The sequence below is a fragment of the Micrasema longulum genome, unplaced genomic scaffold (genome assembly GCF_059751315.1).
Source record: "Micrasema longulum isolate JH-2025_06_02 unplaced genomic scaffold, ASM5975131v1 h1tg002119l, whole genome shotgun sequence".
Classification (NCBI taxonomy): domain Eukaryota; kingdom Metazoa; phylum Arthropoda; class Insecta; order Trichoptera; family Brachycentridae; genus Micrasema; species Micrasema longulum.
Window position 1 is genome coordinate 88,437 of NW_028279284.1, and position 25,234 is coordinate 113,670.

The following is a 25,234-nucleotide window of genomic DNA, read 5'->3' on the forward strand; positions in this document are numbered from 1 at the left end:
GTTGATTTAAATCATGCTCTTATTTTGTGATATTTTTTTTTAACACTACTATATTTTACTATTATTTTGTTGATTTTAATGATACCGCTATTTTGTATATTTGATTATGTGTGATTCCTAATTTGTATAATTTATATTTTAAAAATTATTTCTGAATATCTTTTTTGCATTGTATTCTTTGGAATTTGATTATTTATTACATTTACCTTTTTTTCTAGATTGTGATTCTATGTCATTATAATTTGATCTAATTAATTTTACTATGTATTTTTATTGTTATTTATTGTGGCTTGACACGGGCATAGCCTAAAAAGCCTTAATAAGTTCATAAATATTTAATTTTGAATGAATAAATAAATAAATAAAAAAAAATAAAAAAAAATAAAAAAAATATACTACAAGAGTATGTCTGTTTGCTCTATTTTCCTTCTTGAATATAAACAAAATATTATAATATCCTACCAATTACGAACATTGGCATTTTTCGTTTTTCTAACGTAAAAAAAACGTAGCGAAATTGATTTCAATAATCATTTTGAAAGTTAGTTTCATCCAGCGATCCAAGACACGTTTGTGAACGTATTATTGAAATAAACATTCGGATGAATCTCGCTTGAATTTTATATTGAAATGTAATATCACCTACTTTGATAACTGTTAGATTTATTCAATTGGTCAAAATTATCGATAGGATGATACATACAAAACCAGTTCTTTTAATATTATTAATCTATTTTTACGCTAATTTTTTTTGTGTTTACGCGTATTTATGAGGAAATTTTCTTTTTTAGAACGGGTGCACCGCATTGCAGAGGGCAGCTGCCGATGGTCATTCGGAAGCCGTAGACTTTCTGCTACAGCATGGAGCGGATCCCAATCGGCAGGATACTCTCGTAAGTTAATTAAACAAATAATATTACATTATTACCCATATAGATAATATTAAACATTCACACGGTAACTCTACTTTTTCTTGGGATTTGTTGTATATTTTTTAATGTTGTTAGGTTGGTAGCTTGTTTATCAATTCGTTGTGACTTATCGCGGAAAAATGACGTTACTATTGATATGTTAGTTGGGTATTTTAAAATTATATAGATAACTGTTAATATGATTATATAAGCAACAAGTATGTACCTTGAGCACCGCGCTTCTTCTTCTTCGTTTTTTAATGGCCTTTTCACCTCTCAAGGTACACCGCGCTTGGTGGCTCTTCTTCGTGGCGCTAGAGCACGCGACGAATAAAAACACGAAATGGCTTCCTAGCACTTCTTTTGTTAAAGAAAAAATATGCTCTAGCCGCTGATTTTCATAGAAAAAAATATATTTATACAATAACTATAGATATCAGATATTAAAATTTTTAGACAAGGTAGAACGGAGTCGACTGAACACGACTGACACTTAAAGACAGTAGCAAACTCTTAGCAACGGCTAAAGAAACTGCTCAACATTTGTTGGAGAGGTTTTTTCCAGATGATACTACACAACAAGAAACTTTTGAGCAAATACAAGATAGGAGGATGGCGGATATAATTCCACAAACTGCAAATGATACATCTTTTACAAAAGAAGAAATCGAAGATATCATATCAAATATGAATCCAGATAAAGCGCCCGGAGAAGATAATTTCAATGCGGATATTTGCCTTCATTTATTTAACATTTATAGGTCATTATTATTAAGTATGAACAACGCGTGTCTAAGAATAAACCATTTTCCTACTCAGTGGAAAAGAGCAAAAATCATAATGAATTCCAAACCAGGAAAAGAAGACCTAGAAGATATCAAATCTTATAGACCAATTAATCTCCTTTCAGTTTTTGGAAAAGTGTTAAAAAAGGCAATTGTCAATCGAATTAACTGGCATTTTCATCGAAACGGTAGACTAAGTCTTAAGCAATTTGGATTTATTTCACAAAAATCGACAGAAGATGCTTTAAATGTTTCAGTTAAGATGATACAAACTGTATTGCAAGACAAAAAACTAACCATAACTATGTCGCTGGATATTAAAGAAGCCTTTGATAATGCTTGCTGACCATTTTTATTGTACCAACTAAGTAATAAAAAGTGCCGCATTTGTACCCTTTGATGGCATTAGAGAGCTGCCGGCAAGAAATCTGAAACTAGATGATTTCTGCTCTGTTTTTTAGGCGGAAATATTTGCAATCAGAGATGCTCTTGTGCCTTAAAGAAACCACCAAACCGGTGGAAGCAAATAATGGTTTTGACAGATTGTAAATCAGGAGTTCAAGCAATAGCTGATCGAAATTCAGTCAACCCTCTTATTATGGACATTCATACACATATACACAAACTAAAATCCAGATCACAGAATGTGTATATCGGATGGATAAGGGGCCACTGCGGAATTCAAGGCAACGAAAAAGCAGATGAAAAGGCTCGAGAAGCTACTCTCGTAAAAACAGCTTCTGATTTTGACAGATTTCCTTTAAGTTTTGCCAAAAAGAAAATAAGAGGCAGAACTCTTAAGCTCTGGAACGACCGGTATTTACGTAAAACTACTGGACAGGTAACTAAAATATTTTTTTCAAAAATTTGTCATGCTTTTGATTTCAAGAAAACGCAGCAAGTTGGCTATGAACTGACTTAGCGTTTTAGTGACGGCTTAAATGCTGTTCTAACCAACAACAAATTTTTGGGGGTTTTAACTGTTGTGGGTGCTAAATATCCACCTTGTATTAGAGTCCTTCTAGTTTATTTCAATTATCAAATACAAAATTTTGTCGTGTTAGCAGAAGGGACGGAAATGGTGCGCGGAATACGGAAGTGTCAAATAAAAGCTCTTTGCGTGGCAATCACCGAGCGATTATTTTCGTAAAACACGCGCACAACGAAACCTCAATTTACTCCAATCCAAATCATGACAATGACAAAAAATGGGATGATAGTGAAAATACAATGAAACTACTCTCAATTACCTACCTCAACCCCAGCTCGAGCAGTGATCCCTCAAAACTACTCTGTCGGCTCCACCCCATCTTGTATATATCGTTATAAATTTAGGAAACCCTTGATTTACGGGTTATTTTATTGCAAAGGTACCATACCTCCATTAAAAAAAATTGTTAGGTCGATTCAATGATCTCCCTAATTAGCTTTTTTTTCTCTTTTGTCATAAATTTAATGAATTATTTGATTATGAAACATAAGTTGTAACGTCTAATAATTATTATCAGACGCTCCATTAAAACACTGTTGGCCGGTAGCATGTTTCAGTTGTGGGAGCGACTTGCCCGTATCATTGGCGTAATTACAGCCTGCGTCGCACGGTGTGTATTAAGAAGAATATTTATTGTACAGATCGGAGGCCTCGGGGGTAGAGTTTGTTTAAAGTCTCGTAAATAACTCATCGCTGTGGAACATCGTACCGAATACCACGCCCTTTAGCCTACAAGATGGCCGCGGACTGGGTAAGATTAGCCAGACTCATTATCACATACCATCCTTCGTAGATACCCAGAATCTACCTCCTTACAATAGGAATTCTACAATCTGCCTTGTAGTCTTTAAGTATTTACTTACCCACATACTCACATTAATAACATAAATGCATTGATAAAGAGTTATATCTCATTAACGTAAATTAATAACATAAATGCATTGATAAAGAGTTGTATCTCATTAACGTAGGAAGCTCTTTGCTACGTTGCATTGCAGTGATAAAATGGAGATATTTTACTTGGTACAAACTTAAAAGCTTTTGGTAAACCTAAGTAAATATTTGAAAATGAGATTCAATAATTCACTAAATGTACGGTTTAGGTATGATGAGCAAAGTATGTAGTACCACAAATGTTTTGTGCCAAAGTAATTTAGAAAAAATATAAGCCTCATTTAATAAAAAAAAATAGGTTGACCAATAGTAACATAGTTTAAAAAATTCGAATAAAATTTTCGATTTATGTAGCAGTTATCCACCCGCCTTTTCCATTTTGAAAATTGTTTTTGTTATATTGTTTCAGCACGGCAACACTGCACTACACGAAGCGGCGTGGAAAGGGTATAGCCGCTGCGCGCGCCTCCTATCGGCGCATGCGCGTCCTCACACCCGCAATCGTGGAGGGTTCGCGCCTTTGCATCTCGCCTGTCAAAATGGACATAACCAGACTTGCAGGGAAATCTTACTTGCCGGCTGTGACCCAGATATCCAAAATAATGTAAGACCTATAATAATGTAATTCCAACTAAATTTATCCATAAACAGTGCACGATAAAAGGGGAAATAATATTTTTTTAAATTCCATTCTTATTTCATAGAATATTTAAATTTCGCGCCTTTTTAGTGCGATTTTTGAGTTAATGTTTTTTTCTTTTCATAAATAATAAATCCCCCACGAAGGCCTGAAGGAAATCATCCCCACAATAATATTCACATATTAAAAGGCGTTTACCAGCTGAGGCCAAGGAAAGAAGAGTTTTAATATGACTTTCTTAGGAAAACAGGGTTATTTATCATACCATTGCTCTTTTTTCCGGGAGTCATGGTACACAATATTTGTTTTCAAGCCTGGAGTTATCTCCTCAGTTACCAGCTACCTTATCTATCCACAGTCGTGGTACTGGAAAATGACTCAGCACTCCAGAAGTTGGAGGTTTGCCTGAACTGCAAGTAGCCGCTTCCATACATTGAAACACCCCGTGTGCTTAACCAGCCTTCTAAAGATTGTTCTTAACGAACTTCAAGTTAAGGATTGCAAAGTACCTACTGAGCAATGAGTGTAAATTAATGTGATTAAAAAAATTGTTGTGAAAAATTCCTTATTGTGTGATGTGAAATAAAAAAAATAATTCCACTTTAATAGATTGAATAAATAAAATTTCCTTTTTTTTTTAGTATGGCGATACTTCACTTCATACATCAGCTAGATATGGACATGCTGGAGTTACGAGAATTCTAATTTCAGCTGAATGTCATGTTTCTGACCAGAATAAAAATGGTGACACAGCTCTTCATATAGCGGCCGCAATGGGACGTAGAAAGCTTACTAGAATTCTTCTTGAAGCGGGTTCAAATAAATTTCTTAAAAATAAGCAAACCGAAACTCCAAAAGACATTGCAGTTCGAAAGGAATTACAAGAAATAATTGACATACTCTGTGTTCAATCTTCAAAGTCGCGTAAAGATGGAAAGGCTAAAGAAAAAGCGAGAGAAAAAAGCCAAGACAAATCTCTCGATACTCCTGATGGCCTGGCTGATATATCCAAGAAGAAAGATATTTACGCAAGTCCTAGCAAAAATAAAGAAAAAAGAAAATCTAAAAATGTCCATTTTGAAAGCAACGCCAAACATTGGTCACCTTACGGATGTCATTATTATCCCGATCCAAAAAACTTTCCTCAACCAAATCTAGATTCATTACCCAAAGAGCCCTTAAAGAAGGGAGAACAATATTATTTGGATTTAGCTGGGAATATCTGTAAAGGTCCAGTAGGCGTAGGATATACTTGCTACTGTGCACCCTTTTTCAGACACATGGAAGACAAATTGAATAGAGACAAGCAGGAAATAAAACATCATATAGATAAAGCTCATGAAAAACTCGACCAAAAAGTAACAAACTTAGAATTGAAAACTCAAGGCCAGATTTCGGAGTTGACTAGATGTGTTGCTGCTGAAAGAGTTCTTTGCCGAGAGAGACAACAGCATCTTGAACAATGGTTAACTAGAGGGATAATGTTTAGGGCTTCAGAAAGGGTCAAAAAGATCGGTATGAGTCCACAAGGTTCTGTTGATTTGCCACCATTAAAAAGAACTCAGAGCCTAGAAATGCTTGATGCAACATCAAAAACATGGAATATAATACGGAATTTTAATGATAAAGCTTTTTATACTCAACATCAAATAGATGATTTTAGAAAATCTTTACGAAGTACCTCAAAAAGTGCCGATGTTTTGGATGGAACTTGCATTCCACATTCTAATAATAAAAGTGCCATTAAATCCTTAAACCATAAAAGTAAAGAACCAAGTATATCTTCTGATCGTCGATCAGATAATGATCAGAGATTAGATCAGAATCGTAGAAGCTTAAGATCTTCAGATGCTGCATCAAACTTTAGTTATAATCACAGTAAATTTACTAGAAATGGCAGCGGGTCTTCACATAATGTGACTGCAGAAGTTCATGCCAAACCAATACACAGTAAATTGTCATCTGTAAAACGTGATAGTTCTCACCATTCTGAAAGTGATGACAAATACTCATCACCAAACAAAATTTTCACTAGGGCATCAAGTTTTAGTAATATAAGTGGTAAAAACTTAGAAACTATAAACTTGCCATCTTCTTCAAATACAAATCAAAGTCAATTTCCAAACAATTATCAAAAGGTTGCAGAAATTGTTAAAGATGATTCTACAATTGACTGCGGAGCACAGTTTGCAGAGAATAAAAAGGAGAACAGTACAGTTAACTGTTTCGAGGAAATAGAAAATGATGGTTACATAAGAATCCCAAAACACGTTGCCAGATGTAATGATAATTTTCATGAATCCCCACATTCTCATTCTTTTACTAATGACTTTCAAGATTCCTTAAACAATAGCTCTACCATTGAAATGCATAATACACAAACAAGTGAAATTGGACATAGAAAATCTGTTCATGAATTAGTTGCTAAAATTCAAGAAAAGCAGCTGATGGATGAAATCCATCGAATTTCTAGATCCCCAATCAGAGAACTTAAGTCCCCAGTAAGAAATTTAGATGGATCTATTAGTAGGCCTTTATCCCCCAATTACCTCAATAGTCCATCTAAATCTTCTGTACATGATAATTGGCAAAATAATTCCATTCCACTTAGCGACAGTACTCATTTTAATACGATTGAGCCAATAAATTCATCTCTTATAGTTCAGCCAAGTCCTAGCCAGTTAAGTAATTCCAAACCCGAGCCAAATGTCAAATCACCGAAAAAGTTTAGTTTTCATAACTTAATACCATTTCCTTCGAGAAAAATGTTCAATTTTCAACAAAAATCTGACGGCAATAAATCCGAAAGCAGTGATGAAGAAGATACTCCCATTAGAAGCACTTTAGAACCAGGGTTAATGAAGAATTCAAATTTGCTCACAACCTTACCTCTACCCAATTATGAAAATATGATATCCGGTCAAAATGCCCAGCCACAAATACCACACAAAACAATGATGAATGGACAGTACATTTATAAAGGTAACCAAATGGCTTTGAGAGGAAGTTTGCTTCCAATCCCTAAAGATGCATATTTTCACGACTTACCCAATAGGCAAAGGTTACATGAGAATCAAATAAATCATAGAATTCCTATTCAATATCAATCCTCTAATCATATACATTCCCAACTTCATCCTCACTTCAATAATCCTACTTCATTAAGCCCACCTTGCTTTAATAATTTGGGACCTCCAAATATAAACAGTCCTGATATTTACTCTACCAACTACAGTCGAAGCAGAAATTCTGCTTTCAATTCCAATAACTTACTTAACGAAATGATGCATGACCACATAAACAGGGAATTATCAAGAACACCCCATGGGTATATTAAACACGGTAGCCATAATAACTCTCAAATGGAGATATCAAACCCGGGAGATACAAATATACACCAGGGATATCAAAGGTTTCCCAGTGATAACTTGGATCACAAACTTCATCCTCCTATGGTAGGGAACTTTCCTCCTATTGGCATTGTAACAAATGATGCAAATGCACCTATGGGGGCACAGATGTTACATTCACATAGTCACCCTGTTGAAAGTTTGCCTAACCATATGCATAATTTAGCCATCAACACACATCTCTCTGAATTACAAAGTCAGTTGGACAGGGATTCTCACAATGATTCTGGCTATAGCACTAAAGTTTATGGGAGTTCACAAGGAGCTTCTCCTAGTTTATCGGGTAATATTGATTGTTCAGAGAACTTGCCAAATCAAAAGCCAGGTGTTGCCATAAATAGAGTAGTAAGGAGTAATATAATAAATCCTCCGCATTCTCATATTGGAGCATCCAGTCTCGTATAATTGTTTGCACCTAACAAAAAGTGGCTTTAATGAGAAAAGTACAAGTATCTTATAATATTATGGCTACATACAATTTGTTATTTCCAATAATATAAAAACAATTTTGCTTCCAGACAAATTCAAATAATTATTTTAATAACTATTTTATAAGCAATTAATTGTTTTATTTTCTAAATATTATAAAGAAAATTATATTTTGAAAACAGAGTATGTATATATGTATGTACTATTGTTAACTATTGCAAAATGTATTTATGGTTATTTTACTTAGGATATGGAAATATTTTTGCTATACCTATAGGTAATTAAGAAATATATGTATATTAAGAGAACACCAAGTTAAAATTGATAATGTAATTTATTTATATGTTTAAATTTATTTTTAAAAATTAGTTATAATCAAAATGATCCGAGGTAATGATAAATAAATGAATTTGTAATACAGTATTATTGAAATGACTTTAATTGCTTTTCCTCATACTCACAAAGTGAACTCTCAAATAAAGATATAGATGTATGGAAGAGAGGGGTTGCATTTAATATTTGTGAATTAGCACTATTAATTTTGACGGCTACATAGTCACCTGCACAAATTTTAGTTGGAACAGTCTCTGAAAAAGAAGCTGGAATTTCAATATTGGGGAAAACCACTTTGTTATTTTTATCATTTCTTCCTGCCAACATGGATTCCACTCTTCTGCTTTTTCCTTCTACTAAGATAATTTGAATTTCTCCTATTTGAGCAATATTCAGTTCTTCGGCTCCTTTCCGATATACTTCAATCATCCTCAAAAGTCTATTTTGTTTAGTTTCTGGCGGTACGTTATCTTGGTATCTGCGATGGGCTGTAGTTTTCTGTAAAAAAATAAAAGTGTGAATACATTTTGAAAACACAATAATAAAAAAAATACTATTGTATTGTAAAAATATCAGTAAGATTTGGTGAGTTTAAACTTCTAATACAAATATTACAAGCGAACGTGTTTAAAATAAAATTTTGCCAGCTCACCTCTCTCATGCTGTAAGGAAACAGAAATGCGATATTATATTTGACTTTTTCTATCAATGTTATTGTGTCTTCAAATTCTTCATCAGTTTCATCACAAAACCCACAAATAAAGTCACTTGATAGAGCAACTAAAAACATTCATTGTAAATATTTAAAATATGTCACTATGTATTTATTTATTTACGTACATTAGTTTATTGCACATTATTTGAGACATAAGTCTCAACTCCATGGGACTAAAAGTCCTGTGTTATCATGGGACGAGCAATTAGTTGACACAGACATATGAGTATATCACCACAAATAAAGGATCAGAAACACAAAAAATAATTTTAAAAAACATACATATGGCACATCAATATGGTAAACAGTAAATTTAAACATTCGGAAAATCATCAAGGAGTTTCCCACTCAAATCCCTTCCACTAAAGAAAATCCAGTCATTATCTGTATATAGATTCAAAGAACACAATAATTTAAATCTAATACAAAATAACAATAATATAGTTAAATTTTCATAGTTTGGCAATGATGAAGTAAAAACAAATTTGCAGTGAATAGGCGTATAAAAGCTTATGTTTGTATATAGAGCTCTTGAGTAAATTATTGGTATATTGTACTAGAAGTCAAATGATATTTCAAAAAATGGTTAAAGGATAATCTACGTTTAAGAAAATATCTGTTAAATAGAACCATCTTTAATGTTAAACTAATTTTCACTGCAAAATCAAATGTTCCTATTATTATTATGCCCAAGAAAATATTTTGAACAATTTTAGGTATAGGTGCCTGATATTCAACACATATATGAAAATATATCCTGCCTAAAGACAGGAGATTCGAGACCTGAAATAAAGAACCTCTGTACATTGTAAAAATAGTGAAATAAATAAAATGAAAAAAAATATCACAAAACTACCTCATTATATTTAAATAAAGATTTCCATAATAGCGTTTATAGAAAATACTAATTTAATTATAGCATTAATTAAAATTTCACATACAAAGCACTTCTGAAAAGATTTTACACAATACATTATGGTTAAGTGTAAATTTTTAAAAATGTAACATAAAAAATATTTTTTTCAACAAACCATTTGGAATGGTATGCCTTACATGATCTATTAGATCTAAGTAAGCTTCTCTAGTATATCCCCTTCTCATTCTTTCAAGCACTGCAGAGTTACCGGATTGAGCAGGTAAGTGTAAAGATCTACAGATGTTTCGGCGGTCTTTTATTATCTGCAATACCTACAAAAATATTAAAAGACATGTATTGCATACTAAACTGACATAATCTATGGGCAATACTATTTAAAATGGTATTCAGATCAGTGTTTACCTCATCCGGAAAGTCTTTAGGATGTGGGGAAGTAAAACGAATTCTCATATCAGGGCTGATTTCAGATACTTTATCTAAAAGATCAGCAAACCGAAGACCACCTGTCTTCACTTTATAAACTGTTTTGAATCCTTTGACAAGTTTTGTTGCTTCAGGCAAGCTGTCATTTTCTGATAAGTATCTGTAACTATTTACATTTTGTCCCAATAAAGTTACTTCTTTTACTCCTTGATCAGATAGCTGCTTTATTTCTTTTACGATTGAGTCAATAGGTCTGGAGCGCTCTCTACCTCTGGTAAAAGGAACGATACAATATGAGCACATGTTATCACATCCCCTCATAATGGACCTAAAATTAATGTAGTATGACTTACTATAAATGTTTAGATATCTTTATGTTTATGTTAATTACATCTATAAAACCTACACAAATGCTGATTTCAAATCACTGTTAAGTCTCACTGGCATGATGTCAGCATAAGTTTCATCAAGGGAAAGAAGAACGTTTACAGCAGTTTGATTATTTTCTGTTATTGCCAATAGTCTTGGTAAATCTTTATAGCTATCGGGTCCAGCAACTGAAATGATTATTTTCATTTTAAATTTCAATTATAAACCTGTATTTTATTGCACACAAAAAATGTTTTTAAAAATTCACTTGAAATCTAAAAAAAAACATTGCAATAGTTATATCTTGAGCATGATATAAATTTTTGTACTCGACTAATTCAGGTATTATTAATTATATTAGTAGCATCATGATATTATTATTTACTTATGATAATATTTAGAGCAGACATTTTATAAAAACACAGACTGATACATGATTGCAACTGCATTCTTCCACGAATGTTCTTGTAGACAAATATTATGGCACCATTTAACCAATTATAATTAATTAAACTTCTAAGGGGAAATTCCTTCTTTAGTTTATTTTTTTTCCGTGAAAAATTAATTTTGCATTTGCAAAAGAATTCAGTAAACATTTAATATGATAGCCTTTTAGAAATGAAAAGGCTAGTACGGAAATAAGTACCTACATAATATTATTTATGTTATTTGAAAAATTTATGTACAATCCATTCAACTCTTTAATAAACTTAGCTTATGTGAGTGTAACAAAAAGTTTTCATATAAATCATTCAAACATGAATGCAAAAATTGCATGTTTACTTGGTTCACCGACAGACACTAGTATTTAAAAAAGGTTATTAAACATTCTAACGCACTGTAATTAACTCACCAATATCTATTGCTTGCTCTTTTTCAAGCAGTTGGTGTTTAAGACGCTCAGCCATGCATCCAAGAATACCAATTTTTATAGGATGTTTTAATTTCGACTGCCTTCTTTTTAAACCTCTCAAATAATCCAGACGGTTCCATATCTTGATTTCAGCACTATCTCTAATTGCACAAGTGATAACTAATATAACATCAGCTTCTTCAATTTTGTCAGTTTTGATAAAACCATTTGATTTTAAAATAGACCAAACAATTTCAGTATCATTAACATTCATTTGACAACCATAAATATCAAAATAAACTTTTCGTTGCATAGAAGACATTAAATTTTTATTAATGTATGGGATATAATCTTCTACTACATTAATAATCTTATTAGACGATGGAGTTTCAGATGATATAAAATCTGATAAACCTGGACCATTATGTATTTTTTTCATTAAATCAGAATTTAGTCTTTTTGGAACTTCCTTTGATCCACCAATAGTGGAGCAACATTGTTCCCGTGATTTTCTAAACAATAAATTTGCATTTTTGTATGTTAATCTTCGTGCAATATCTAATAAGAAAGCAGTATTCATTTTCATTTAACGTCTGCTTTAATTAAAAGATATATCTGGAATCAGAAAAAAAACAGAATATTATAAAGTTATTATCTATTCATAAAAAGTGAAATGAATAAAAGAGACATTAAACATAAATATATATGGTTAGTACACATTTATAAATACATTCAAGTTAAAAGTCACATGCGTACATTTTGTATTTAAATCTATAAACAAAATGCAGGAAAACAATAATTAGCTGTACCATGTTACCTAGCATTAAAGTATTTGTATAAATTTTATGTTGAAAGCACTAACTTTGTGGTAATTCATTATTATAAAATAAATAGAACAACTTTGTTTTTAATAACTAATTTATTATTTTTTCACCGACCGGTTTCAAAGCAAACGAGCTTCTTCTTCAAAATAAATATTTTAAAGTAAATCACCACTTCTCAAACGTATCAAATTATGGCGACGTTATGTGGATGATGTTTTTTGTTTATTTACAAGGTCGGACCCAGAACTTTCTTAATTTCCTAAATTCATTATGTAAAGAAATAAAATTTAGTTTAGAAATAGAAAAAGGTAAGAAACTAAACTTTCTTGACTTGTCTTTAACAATACAAAAATAAAAAAATATTTCGATATCTACCATAAACCAACATATACAGACACAATTATTCATAATTCTTCAAATCATCCGATTGCCCATGAACATTCCGCCTTCTATTAAATTAAACATAGGTTAATTAACATTCCACTAGATGATACTAATTTAAAAAAGAACTGAATACAATAAAACATATAGCTTATAATAATGGATATAATGAGAACTTAAATGATAAAATATTAAATCAAAAACAAAAACGCAAACTTAAAAATAAATATTTATATTCTACTACCGCAGTAAATAAAACAAACCCACCTAAAAAATAGAGGTGGATTATTTTTATAAATGGCATTTTTTCCAAACAATTATCTAATTTCCTACCATCAAACATTAAACCTGAATTCTACACAACTAATAATATAGGAACATTGTTAAAAAATCACAAAGACAGTGTCCATAAATGTAATAAATCATATACCAATTAAATTGTAATGATTGCGATTCAATCTACATTGGAAGAACTAAAAGAAACTTCAATATTAGAGTAAAAGAACACTTAAGGTGCCTAAATAATAATAATTTTTCTAAATTCGCGAACCATCTGATAGAAAATAATCATAATTTCAATAAAGACGCTGGATTAAAAGTATTAAAAGAATTAATATATTTAACTTCACGTTGAAAATAAAATATTAAAATTACATAACATAGAAATTAAAAAAGCGATTCATAATAAGAAAAAAATAATTGATAACCCAATAAAAAAAACTTTTTTAGTCCACTCCTGTCTAGCTTCGAAAATATTCATCTCAAATTACCAACCTTTTAGGGGAAAAAAAGATTTGATTTATTGGCTCTACGTGTAGTATTTAGTAAACATGAAAAAAATAAATAGGAAATAATTAATTAGTTACGTAAACCTTGACGAAGAAGCTTGTTTGCTTTGAAACCGGTCGGTGAAAAAAAAAAAAATAGTGGTTCAAAACCACAGAATAATAATGCGCCAAACTATATTACTCTGAGTTAAAAACAAAGTTGTTTTATTATTTTATTAAATAATTTGAGTTGATAAATATCAAATGACAGTATGTCCACAACAATCCACCACAATATCCATGTGAACCTACTAGCTTATGAATTGAAACCAAGTTTTTTGACAGTGTTTTCATTGTAATAATGAAGACATGTTTAATAACACTTTATAAATTATTTCCTACAATAAAAGTTATGTAATCTGTCTATTTAATTCTGTACAATTTCTAAGGTATTTGGGGTATTATATAGAAATAAACTTTGTTTAATATAGTTTAAATAGTAAAATCTCCATTTTTTCCGTTTTAAAATAATAATACTAATGTGGACAAAATAAAATTTGATGTGTTGCTCCTCAAATTATGTTTGAAGTGGAATTAAGACAATTTTTATGCAGCAAGGACTATGAATATCGTCTAGGTATATTTATTCACCGGGTTATAGTCCCATAGTAGTGTTGAAAACTCACGATACTATTACAACACGATTCCCATTTTTCCAGCACAAGTTATTTATGACTTTTAAGAAATGTTCTGAAAATTGAAATATTTGGGTAAATAACGAGAACTTTGGAGGATTTTGGGCCGGTGGCGCCATTGGTCCGTACTTTTTTGAAAACGACGTTATGACCCAAATTGAACCATATGGACCTAGACGACATGTGGTTCCAGCAGGACAGCGCTACGTGCCACACAGCGGACGCCACGATTGACATTCTGCATGAGCGATTTGAGAATAAGGTTATCTCTCGCAGGGTGATCTGAATTAGCCAACGAGGTCAGGCGATTTGACCCCTGCTAGACTTTTTCTTGTGAGGTTTCTTGAAGTATCAGGTCTATGCAAATAAACCGCAATCGACCAATGCCCTAAAGATGAACATAACACAGGCCATCGCTTAAATTCAGCCCGATCTACGCGGAAGAGTCATTGAAAATTGGACCACTCGGATCCGTGCCACCGTAAAAAGCCGAGGCGGGCATTTAAACGATGTCATATTTCACAGTTAATGACACATATGCACCTTTCAAATAAAAAAAGATTTTTGTTAATACCTCACACGCAACTTGTTTTATTTCATTTCATTATCTACCCGCTCTTATTGAAAAACCCTCAAGTAATCTGAATGTTAGGTATTAAGACTGATTATTAATTTATTAAACATGCTATTTTGTGAACATTATTAGTCTAAATTTAGGGAAACCAATGGTTCCATGCGTTCTATGAATGGATCGCGCATGGTAACTACTTATAAAATGAAACAAGTTAATATGAAGATGGCCATCTTGAAAATCCTTGAGCATGTTTGTACTAAATATGTATAAAGGAGTAAAACGTATATTTCTATTGGACACGGACTTTCTACGTAATTTATATGCTTTTACTATGGTGGTATAATTAATAGGTAACGAGTGTTTTCATTTTGAAATTATGTGTGAATTAGTTTAGAATCAAATAAATAAACTAAATACAATAAAATAAAACTCTAAGCAGTTAAACAATATTTAATAGAGTGGGTGTAAAGCTAGGGTTTCCTAGGACAGCGGTGCCCGTATTTTAACGGCCGTAGTGAACAGTGATGCGGTTGACAGCCGTCGTAACGGTGACTAGAGTGTGGTTTCCTATAAAAATGGTGTTGATAACACCGTTAAAAAATAAAACCACTCTCTATTCACCGCTACGACGGCTGCCTACCGCATCACCGTTCACTACGGCCGTTAAGATACGGGCACCGCTGTCCTAGGAAACCCTAGCTTAATTGACATTATTCTGACATTAAAATTTTATTGCAGGTAGTTGGATACAGATATTTTATACATTGCATACACACATAATGGGTTGAACAGACATATTATTGTATTATAGATAATGTTAAAGATCCACATACTTTTACACTATTCCCATCAATTTTATGCATCTACCTAACAAATGTCCTTACAATCCCCAATACAGGTATTATTTACAACATAATACACATGCCTACACAGTATAAGGATACCAAAATAAATAAATACGCGTAAATGTTAATTAAAGAGTTCGCCTAATTTATACCAATAAAAGAAATATTATTTATAATATCGCAAGATGCATCTAATTTACAAGGTAAGTACTATTATTATTATAAAAAAGTAAGGTAAATTTGTAAAGAGAGGCTGGCAACTGGTAATAATTATTTCGTAAGAGTCACCGTGCAAAGCGTTCTCAATTCTACGAATCCAATAAGTGAAAATGAGCGAACGCGATTTGGAAGATAATCGTAGCAGAGGTACTGCAAAATATATAACGTGCTTTTTTACTGTTTTTATTATTGTATGTGCTTAATTTGGTACCTGTTTTTGTTAATTATCGGACTTCAAGCACTACGAAGATATGTCAATCTGACAGCGTTGCCATACTGTTCTCAACATTCCCGAGAAATTGCTTTCAGAAATGACTTGTTTATGTTTTTAGTGATTGGTTTTCGTTTTCACGTAAATATCTTCATTTGATCTTATTTTGCCAGTGTTTCATCTTACCAGGGTCTTCCAGATCCGGTCATAAAAGCAGAGGTGACCGTTACCGCAAAGAATCCGATGGCTCTTGGGATAATGAGAGACGCTCTGAAAAGCGAGGAAGACGAGACAGGAGCAGGTCTCGTGACAGACCGCGGCATCGTTCCAGGTCTAGGGAAGATAAGATTACCTCCAAAAATAAAAGAGAACCAGGTACCTAACTTAAATACATTTGTTGCTTGCTTTCTAGAATGGGCATTCTTTGCTGCGATTACATGATTTGGATGTTCTAGATACTAACGTGAGGGAAATGTCCATAAGTCCTCCTAGAGATGAAGGACAAACATCAAAAGATACTTTAGAATCTTCCCTACCGTCAGCATCCAGGATTAGTAAAATATTAATTGGATTCAAGAATACAGCACCCAAGGTATTATGATATTATCATGTCTGTCTTCCTCAGGGTATAGCAGTTAGCCCATTTGGCTACCACATTTGAGGTTCTGCATTTGATTCCTGGTTATGATTACATAAATTATTTAAAAAAAAACATTTTTTCACTATAATATTTCATCTGATGTGACTGGATAACCTTACCTAGTGTTGTCACAATATTGTCTTATTGTTTAATTGTAATATATGTTGTAATATTGTTACCTCGGAATTGTACCTCAGCAGTAAGTAAACTTACATGTCGTAGGGTAATTACTGCAGCCGGCCTCACAGGTGTAAATGTCAGTTCGTTTGCCTACCATGAAAGAGGTCTCGGGTTTGATTCCCGACATGGTTGCCATGAAATATTTATTTAAAAGGGTGTTTTCACACTAGAATATTTCATAGTCCCTGAGCTGGTAGCTGAAGCGTTAGACTGATCACCTTACCTTCATGTAACAAAAATGATCAAGATACGGCTGCGATTGGTGTAACAATCCAGTGCCCTATTGAAAGGGAATAATGATGAATTACTGCAACTGGTTAACTTTAAAATCAGAATTTTGGAGTTAACCACTGAAAACACATTTTTATATGAATGATATAAATAGTCGTGATCTATTTTAATAATATTATGATGATTTGAATGCACCACTTGTCTATTTGTAGTATTCATGGAGGAGGATACAAAAATGTGTTTTTTGTGGTTAACTAAAATATTCTGAAATCGAAAATTTATTTATTTATTATATTATATACATAAAATTATACATTCATACAAAGTTGCTTTGACAATCTAACTAGGGTTATTTATTTATTATTGTTATCTATGCTTGTAAAGCGACAGCCCTTAAAGGTTCTCTTTATTTTTGGAAATAGGAAAAAGTCACACGGAGCCATGTCTGGCGAATATGGAGGCTTGGGCATCATCACAGTATTGTTTTTGGTCAAAAATTCACAAACTAGCAATGAAGTGTGAGCAGGTGCATTATCATGGTGCAAAAACCATGAATTGTTTTGCCACAAATCTGGGCGTTTTCTTCGGATTGCTTCACGCAAACGGTGTTAAACTTGTAGGTAGTACTCCTTATTGTCCGTTTGACCTCGTGGCATGAAAAATGCACTATGCCATTAAAATCGAAGAACACAGTGAGCTTCACCTTCACGTTCGAACGTACTTGTCGAGCCTTTTTCGGTCTTAGTGATCCAGAATGCGTCCACTGGGACGATTGAGCCTTAGTTTCGACGTCATATCTGTAAACCCATGTTTCGTCACCTGGTATAACACGTTTCAGTAATTCTGCATCGTTGTTGACTTCATTTAGTGACATTTGAGCAACTTCCATTCGCCACTGTCTTTGTTCAAAACTCAGCAATTTTGGAACAAATTTTCCTGCCAAGCGTTTCATACCCAAAACTATTTGAAAAAAAAATCATGGCATGAGCCAATCGATATGCCAACATCATCGGCGACTTCTCTGATTGTGATCGGCGATCGTTTATAACCATTTCACTCACCTTTTCCACGTTTCATAGGTTTTTAATGTGCTGGGGCGTCTGGGCTGTTCATCATCTTCAACGTCTTCACGGCCATCTTGGAAACGCTTATACCACTCGCAAACTCTTGTTTTATTCATAGCAGACTCACCATAGGCCTTTGTTAACATTTCACACACTTAATTGAATTTTTTACACAAAATTGAACAAAATGATAAAAATTCTTTGATCCATTTTTTTTAACAAATGAAAATTGCCGAGCTCATAAAAACACATCTAAACTTAGCGGCTGCCACAGACAAAGTAAACAACGAATACAGCTGAAAATTTAAGCATACTTCAGGGGCATGTATACCCACATAGTAAAATTGACAGTCGGACTCCCCAAACCTGCAAAATTTAAAAATCCCCATTATTTTTTTTTATATTAGTAAAATAACATATAGTGAAAACAGAGTAAAATGTAATGAGGATTTTCAAAAATTAAATCAATAATTCATCAATAAAAAACTAAAGTTACCTAGTTGTAGTAATTACCCTGCGATATATCAATAGATATTTTTTAACTATTTTAAAATCAGTTTTCCACAAGCCTACATTTTCCATATTATTCTCATTAATTTTAGATTGTGCTATTCACATCTGTGTTGTCATTAATTACACTTATATTAATATTCTATCGATCGAGTAATGCCGCACTATTTTTACAGCATAATTATTTATCATTTGATACACCTACCACATAGTTATTATTTTTTTATATTTTATAATAGCATATTGTATAACTTTAAGTTACAAATCTTTCTTATGATATACAATCTTCTTATCAGTCTATTTATCTCCACTGCTGGCTATAGGCCTCTTCCAAATTTTTCCATGCTTCTGTTCTGGGCACTCTGTTTCCACCCATGTCCCATGAGTTCAACAATGTCATCAGTCCATCTCCTCTGTGGTCAATCCACTTTCCTTTTTTTTTTCTTCGTAGGGTCTCCAATTCAGTGTTCTGGGGGTGAACCTGTTAACTTCTTGTCTTGCAACATGACTCGCCCACTGCCTATTTGTCTTCCCACTCTTTCTGCAATATTGGTAATCTTTGTACGGCGTCTTATTTCCTCATTCCTTATTCGGTCTTTTAAGGAGATGCCTAACAATTGTATTTCCATAGACCGCTGAGTGCACTTAAAACTTATAAATATTACATTTTCAGACTCAGCCCATTAAGATAGAATTGAATGCTCCACCATTACAGACAACTGCGTTGGTTAAGACGGCTGCCCAAGTTGCTTCCATCTTTAATGATGGCAGTGATGAAGAACCCGAAGAAATGCCGGCAGAAGCAAGAATGAGAATGAGAAATATTGGAAGGTATGGAATTAATGTTGTATTTTAATAGCCTTTAAGATACCGGTGATGTTTTCCTTAGTGGTTATTCTATGTATTGCTCGCTCTTCTTACATTTTGGACAGCATTCAAATGCTGAATTTGCTGAAGATCACTAAAAAGGTATTTACTTTAAGCCAATCCGCCATGATTATTAATGCATAATGTGTTCACGTAGTACACTATTTAATTTTGTAATTTATGTAAATATATATTTTTTTAATCATATCAAAATTAAAACACTTTAGTTTGCTTATAATTTATTTAAAAAATAAAATGCAAATTTTCAATAATTATTGAAATTATTTTTATAACTATAGTGCTTTTTGAATAAATTTCGGTATGAAAAATATAATTAATGATAAACCTGCAAATCCCCAGTTTCATGGTTTATGGCTTAAATAATATTGCCAGCTTTGAGTGGGTCGAGAAAATACATTTAATTTTATAATCTAAATAAAACAAAATAAGAAATTATAACAAATACTTATGCATAAACAATCCAACATTCTCAAAATAAGGTTTGTATACCTACCTACTATAATACTCTAATAATGGTCTACTGCAATTATATACGCAGAATTCTGATTTGTAGGTAGTTAATCTTTAATTTGCATAAAATTTGAACTACTGTACTCTGTCAACGATTTATTGAATGTTTATTTTAGAGACACTCCTACATCAGTTGGACCGAATTCATTTGGAAAAACAAAACATGGATTTTGTGATGAAAAGGCTATTTTCCAGAAAAACTTAAAAGAAGCAATGGAAAAAGTCAATCCAACTTCAAACCCAAGCTCTAAATTTTCCATTTCATCATTTAGGCTAAGCAAATAATATCTTAGCTTTAAATGTTTTTTTTTATTGAAGTAAGTTATTTAATTTGACAGTTATATTCCTTAGTTTTAATCAGTTCAATTTAATTAAATCATTTGTCAAACTGTTTGAAATTTTATGTGCATAATTTATCATACAAAAAGCTAATTAAAAAAAGTACTTTTATGTTTTGAATTATTGTATTTCAAATAAATGGTTTATTGTGAATTCAACTCTTGTTTAAAGTTTTAGTGGACTAAGCATGATTTAAAAAAAAATCTTGAATAAAAAGACAGTTTAGTCCCTTTCTGAGACTTATTATTGGCATGTGTATAATAAGCAAATCAATAATAATTATGTATTACAAAAACTAATACATATAATCATTCAAAATGTTTATACTTTCATTAAGTTATACGTCAAATAAAAAAGTGTAAATATAAACATATTATGTACACGCAAGTACCTTGCATGCAAATTGTAAACTTTATATACTCAATTAATGTAATTGAATACATTTTAAATTAATTATGACAAATTCCAGCGAATTTTAAAAATTCCCTTTTTTTTATTAATTTCACCACAGATACATAATTAAACTTCTGAAATTAAAAGCTCCTCTGCCAGTGGTAGCAAGTCCCACCGACAGCCAAGAGGGATGATTGAGTTAGTTTTTAGTTACCATCATCATCCAAAGGTGGACCATGACAATAGTATCTATGAATTTGCTGCATAGCCCCACTTGTTACAATTTATTTTTTGCTTTGGTTGTGCGTTTAAATATTTTGTACAAAATTAAAACACCAGAATAGAATGTGTTAAAAATTGATTAATTAAACCATAAGTTTGAGGTGTTGGCAAATTGAGATTTGCATAGTTTTAAGGTCAGCAACAAACCATTTAACTGACTGGTAAATATGTACGGACAAAAATTCATCGCACTCGCTAAATTGGCAACAATGAATTGAACTTGATATACAAATCGTTCATTGTCTATTAGTTTGCATATCCGATGAATCCTCTTCACTTTTAGGTATAAACATAATTTTATATTCTTAAATTGTACATACACCGCAAGACAAATAAATTTACGAGTTCTCAAAAAAAACTAAAATTGACATATAATGAATTATTCTTGATATTTAATTAGTTTTTTTTATATTGTTTGACATATGTGATGACTACTCGTTATTTCAAGGTTAAAATAAAAAATCTTACTCATGAATTGTACTTAGAAATTGCCATTATATATCAGGTATCAGATTACCCGAACCTTAGAGACCCATAACGGTTCATTTATGGTCGAGTGTTTGTGATGGAATAATAAAAGACATGTTATTTTTTAATTCATATTTAAGAAGTAGGTTCTTATCGCTTTATTTTAAATTAAAGTATTTTACATTTAAACATATTTATAACATTTAAAAATATTTAGTACTTAGTGAATTCACCTTTATTTTTTATAACATGTAAAATTCTATTATTTAGAGAAGCGTTAAGCGAATCTAAAATTTCTGATGTTATTTCTTCTTCCCAAACTTGAATTAAGTTTTTTTTTAATTCCTCAATGTTTTTTGATTTTTTTTTCCCGACTTTTTTTTTCATAATCGCCCATAAATTTTCTATCGGGTTCAAATCAGGGCTATTCCCGGGCCACGTCAACGATTTTAAGCCAATTTTCTCCTTGAATTCATTGATCTATAAAAAAACAATAAATTATTTATCATGTGGTCACAAAATGCATTTAAAAATATATATATTTGTACTCACAGTGCGGGCTCTATGGCACGGCGCAGAATCGTCCTGAAAAATTGGGTCCGCGGTATACTGCGTAATGTCCTCGATTGTTGGAATAATATGTTTTTTTAACACTTTTTTGTACTGAATGGCATTCATCGTACCCTGTACAAAATTTAGAGGTCCTAAACCGTATGCTGTCATGCACCCCCAAATCATCACGTAGGGTGAATGTTTAACGGTTCGAGTGACGCACGACGGATGATATCTTTCCCCACGTTTTCGTCGAACTATCTTTCTGCCGTCTGGACCAAAAAGGCTGAATTTTGATTCATCAGAGAAAACAACATTTTGCCAATCCTCCAAGGTCCAATTCTGGTGCTCTTTCGCCCAATCCAGTCTAGCCTTCTTCATTTTGTCCGTAAGTAATGGTTTCTTTGCGGGACTCCGTGCTTGGAAACCATGCTCCAACAGCCGCCTGGACACTGTTTTTACTGAAAATGTTGATGTGCTGGTAGACTGCACCTCTGCGTGTATTTCAGGTGCCGTTAAAAATCGATCGCGCATAACAATTTTTTTTATTAAGCGATCATCTCGGGCAGATGTCACGCGCCCCCGTCCGCTTCCTTTTTTCCGTTCTATGGATCCAGTTTCTTGGATTTTTTTTAATAAAAACCTCACTGCACCTTCTGAATACCCAACTCGACGAGATATTTCACAATTAGATATGTTTTCTTGCGACAATGTGATTATTTTGGATTTTATCGCAATCGACATTTGCTTTGCACTTTCCATGATTGTTGTGTTATGTTCACTCAAACGCGGGTAAAACAAGACTGTTGAGACATTTTAAAATGTAAATATTGTAGAAAGGTGACACATAGTGTCCTTAATTTATTAAACAAAAGAAAGAGGTATCGATAAAGGATTTCTTAGAAAAAGGGTTCAGTAAAGTCAAGGGGCGCGGTAGCAGGTAAACTCGTAATTTTTTTTGTCTTGCGGTGTAGAAATTACCTTTATATATAAGGTAAAAGATTACCCGACCCTCGACTACAAAGAGTTGATTTGGGTTTCTTTGAAGGAACGATTGAAAGATTATTGATAAATGGTTTCGCAGAAGAGGGTTTCACTAAAGTCAAAGGGTGCAGTAACAGATAAATGCGATGATTTTTTGTCCACGTTCATTATAGTCTTGACTTAAAAATTTGATTTATTTTAATTTTTTTACTGACGAAATTAATAATAATAATAATCGTGAAATGATTTCACATTTTAAATTTAAGCAAGTTACACAGAAAATGAAACTGCACAGAGACAGTCTACAGCATAATAACAAACAATAAAAGTTTTCTCTAAATACAAAACTTTACTTATGCAGTGAGAAATTTCAGTGTTTTTTTATTATTTGTTGATGGGCTATCAAACTAAGCTTAAATATTTCAGAAAAATATTTTTATGTATTAGCGCTATGACTTTTTAAAGTTTGGTAATTATTTAATTACTCCTCCCGTGACGTCACAAGTTCTTGTCTGTGAGTTCTGCTGATTGGTTAGTTGACTTCCCGGAAACTTTAAATCTATCACAATACTCTTATTATTGGTTGATTTGGAAGAACCTGTGATTTAGTTCAAAGTAGTTTATTTTTATGAATTTTTTCATACATTTTTGAGAAACTTTGTCATGTAATTAAATGCTCTATCTTTTTCCGCATGAAAACTGAGAACTTCCTCATTGAGAATATAGATTTTCTGCTTTTGAATTCTGAAATGAATGTAAAACAAGAGTTATTATCTTTGTCTGCAGTAAGTACACTGTATTCTGAAATATCCAATATTGGTCAGCAACAATATTTTTTTTACTTATTCTAGCATGTATTTCAAAATATTCTTTAGCTTTAATATAACCGTGTTACGAAATATATGATATACAGTCTGTATATTTGCAAAGATATTGAACTCTGTATTTAATTAATTCTAATATGAAATACCTACATACTGCCTTTCATCACCGAATCTAATATAAGTATTTCAAAAACTGTTGCCTTGTAACATTATTTTACAAAACTATCAATTATCATAGTTAGATTCTAAAATAAGTAATTAAATAGAAGTTGATAATATTTCAATCAAAAACATATTTCCATAAAAATATTATTTTGGATGTTTGTAGCAATAACTTTGTAGTTCATTGTAATATTTTAAAGGTATAAATAAAATGACTCTGTTTTATGAACCACTTTTTATTGTCACAACCAACTAGTTTCGGTAACTCACGTTGCCCTCTTCAGGGTTATATAATACATACGTAAGGTGTAACTTAAATACAGTAGGTAATATTTCAAACAAAAAACAAAACATTCATTGTAAATTTTTATATTCAAACAACATAGATTTAAATGACAATAAACGATGGAGGAGATTTTTGTATGGTAACAATTTAAGCAACCAGATTTTAAAAGATTTTCCCAGCGACGTAAGACCAGCATTCTACACAAATAATAATATAGGAAATTTGATTAAAAATACTTAGGATAGAACAAACAAATTGGATAAATCAGGGGTGTACAAACTTACTTGCCACGATTGTAGAGCATTTTGTATAGGAAAAACATCGCGGTCATTTAAAGTTAGAATAAGAGAACACATGAGATGTCTCAACAATAACAATTTTTCGGAATTTGCTGGACATATTTTAACAAATAATCATTCATTTAATTTTAAAGATGGAATCGAAATACATATTACATTTAAAAAATAAAACTCATTAATGAAATAATTTGGAAATTCTCGAAATAAAAAAAAGCCGTCAAACAAAATTTCAATATTATAAATAATCAATTAAACTTAAGTCAAAGCCCAATTTTTAATGTTTTCCCTGCAAAGTCTAACCCTACCTTAAATAACCCATCCCCTACCCCTACCCCACCATAAACACAATTACCCCCTCCTCAATCCTTATCGACACCCACTGTTCACTGTTTCTTTTATGTATGTATATTTAGTTATTATATAACCCTGAAGAGGGCAACGTGAGTTGCCGAAACTAATCGGTTGTGACAAAGTAA

General features: G+C 32.1%; 3 protein-coding genes across 3 annotated transcripts; 2 read left to right on the forward strand and 1 right to left on the reverse strand.

Moving 5' to 3' along the window:
• Positions 1 to 795: 795 nt before the first annotated feature.
• dgo (ankyrin repeat domain containing protein 6 diego) lies at positions 796 to 8,486 on the forward strand. Its single transcript, XM_088239303.1, has 3 exons — positions 796 to 893; positions 3,991 to 4,185; positions 4,863 to 8,486. Exon 3 carries the CDS (start codon positions 4,995 to 4,997, stop codon positions 8,034 to 8,036), a length of 3,042 nt encoding a protein of 1,013 aa, XP_088095429.1. The 5' UTR covers positions 796 to 893; positions 3,991 to 4,185; positions 4,863 to 4,994; the 3' UTR covers positions 8,037 to 8,486.
• LOC148272984 (CDK5RAP1-like protein) lies at positions 8,376 to 16,228 on the reverse strand. The gene is made up of 7 exons (XM_088239304.1): positions 16,147 to 16,228; positions 11,631 to 12,245; positions 10,815 to 10,965; positions 10,388 to 10,736; positions 10,140 to 10,296; positions 9,046 to 9,173; positions 8,376 to 8,891 (listed from the first exon to the last, which is right to left on the reverse strand). Exons 2-7 carry the CDS (start codon positions 12,214 to 12,216, stop codon positions 8,484 to 8,486), a joined length of 1,779 nt encoding a protein of 592 aa, XP_088095430.1. The 5' UTR covers positions 12,217 to 12,245; positions 16,147 to 16,228; the 3' UTR covers positions 8,376 to 8,483.
• Positions 15,966 to 24,405, forward strand: LOC148272985 (uncharacterized). Its single transcript, XM_088239305.1, has 6 exons — positions 15,966 to 16,082; positions 16,336 to 16,521; positions 16,602 to 16,738; positions 19,445 to 19,602; positions 20,286 to 21,506; positions 23,178 to 24,405. The coding sequence occupies exons 1-5, from the start codon at positions 16,046 to 16,048 to the stop codon at positions 20,452 to 20,454; spliced, it is 687 nt and encodes a 228-aa protein (XP_088095431.1). The 5' UTR covers positions 15,966 to 16,045; the 3' UTR covers positions 20,455 to 21,506; positions 23,178 to 24,405.
• Positions 24,406 to 25,234: the final 829 nt, after the last annotated feature.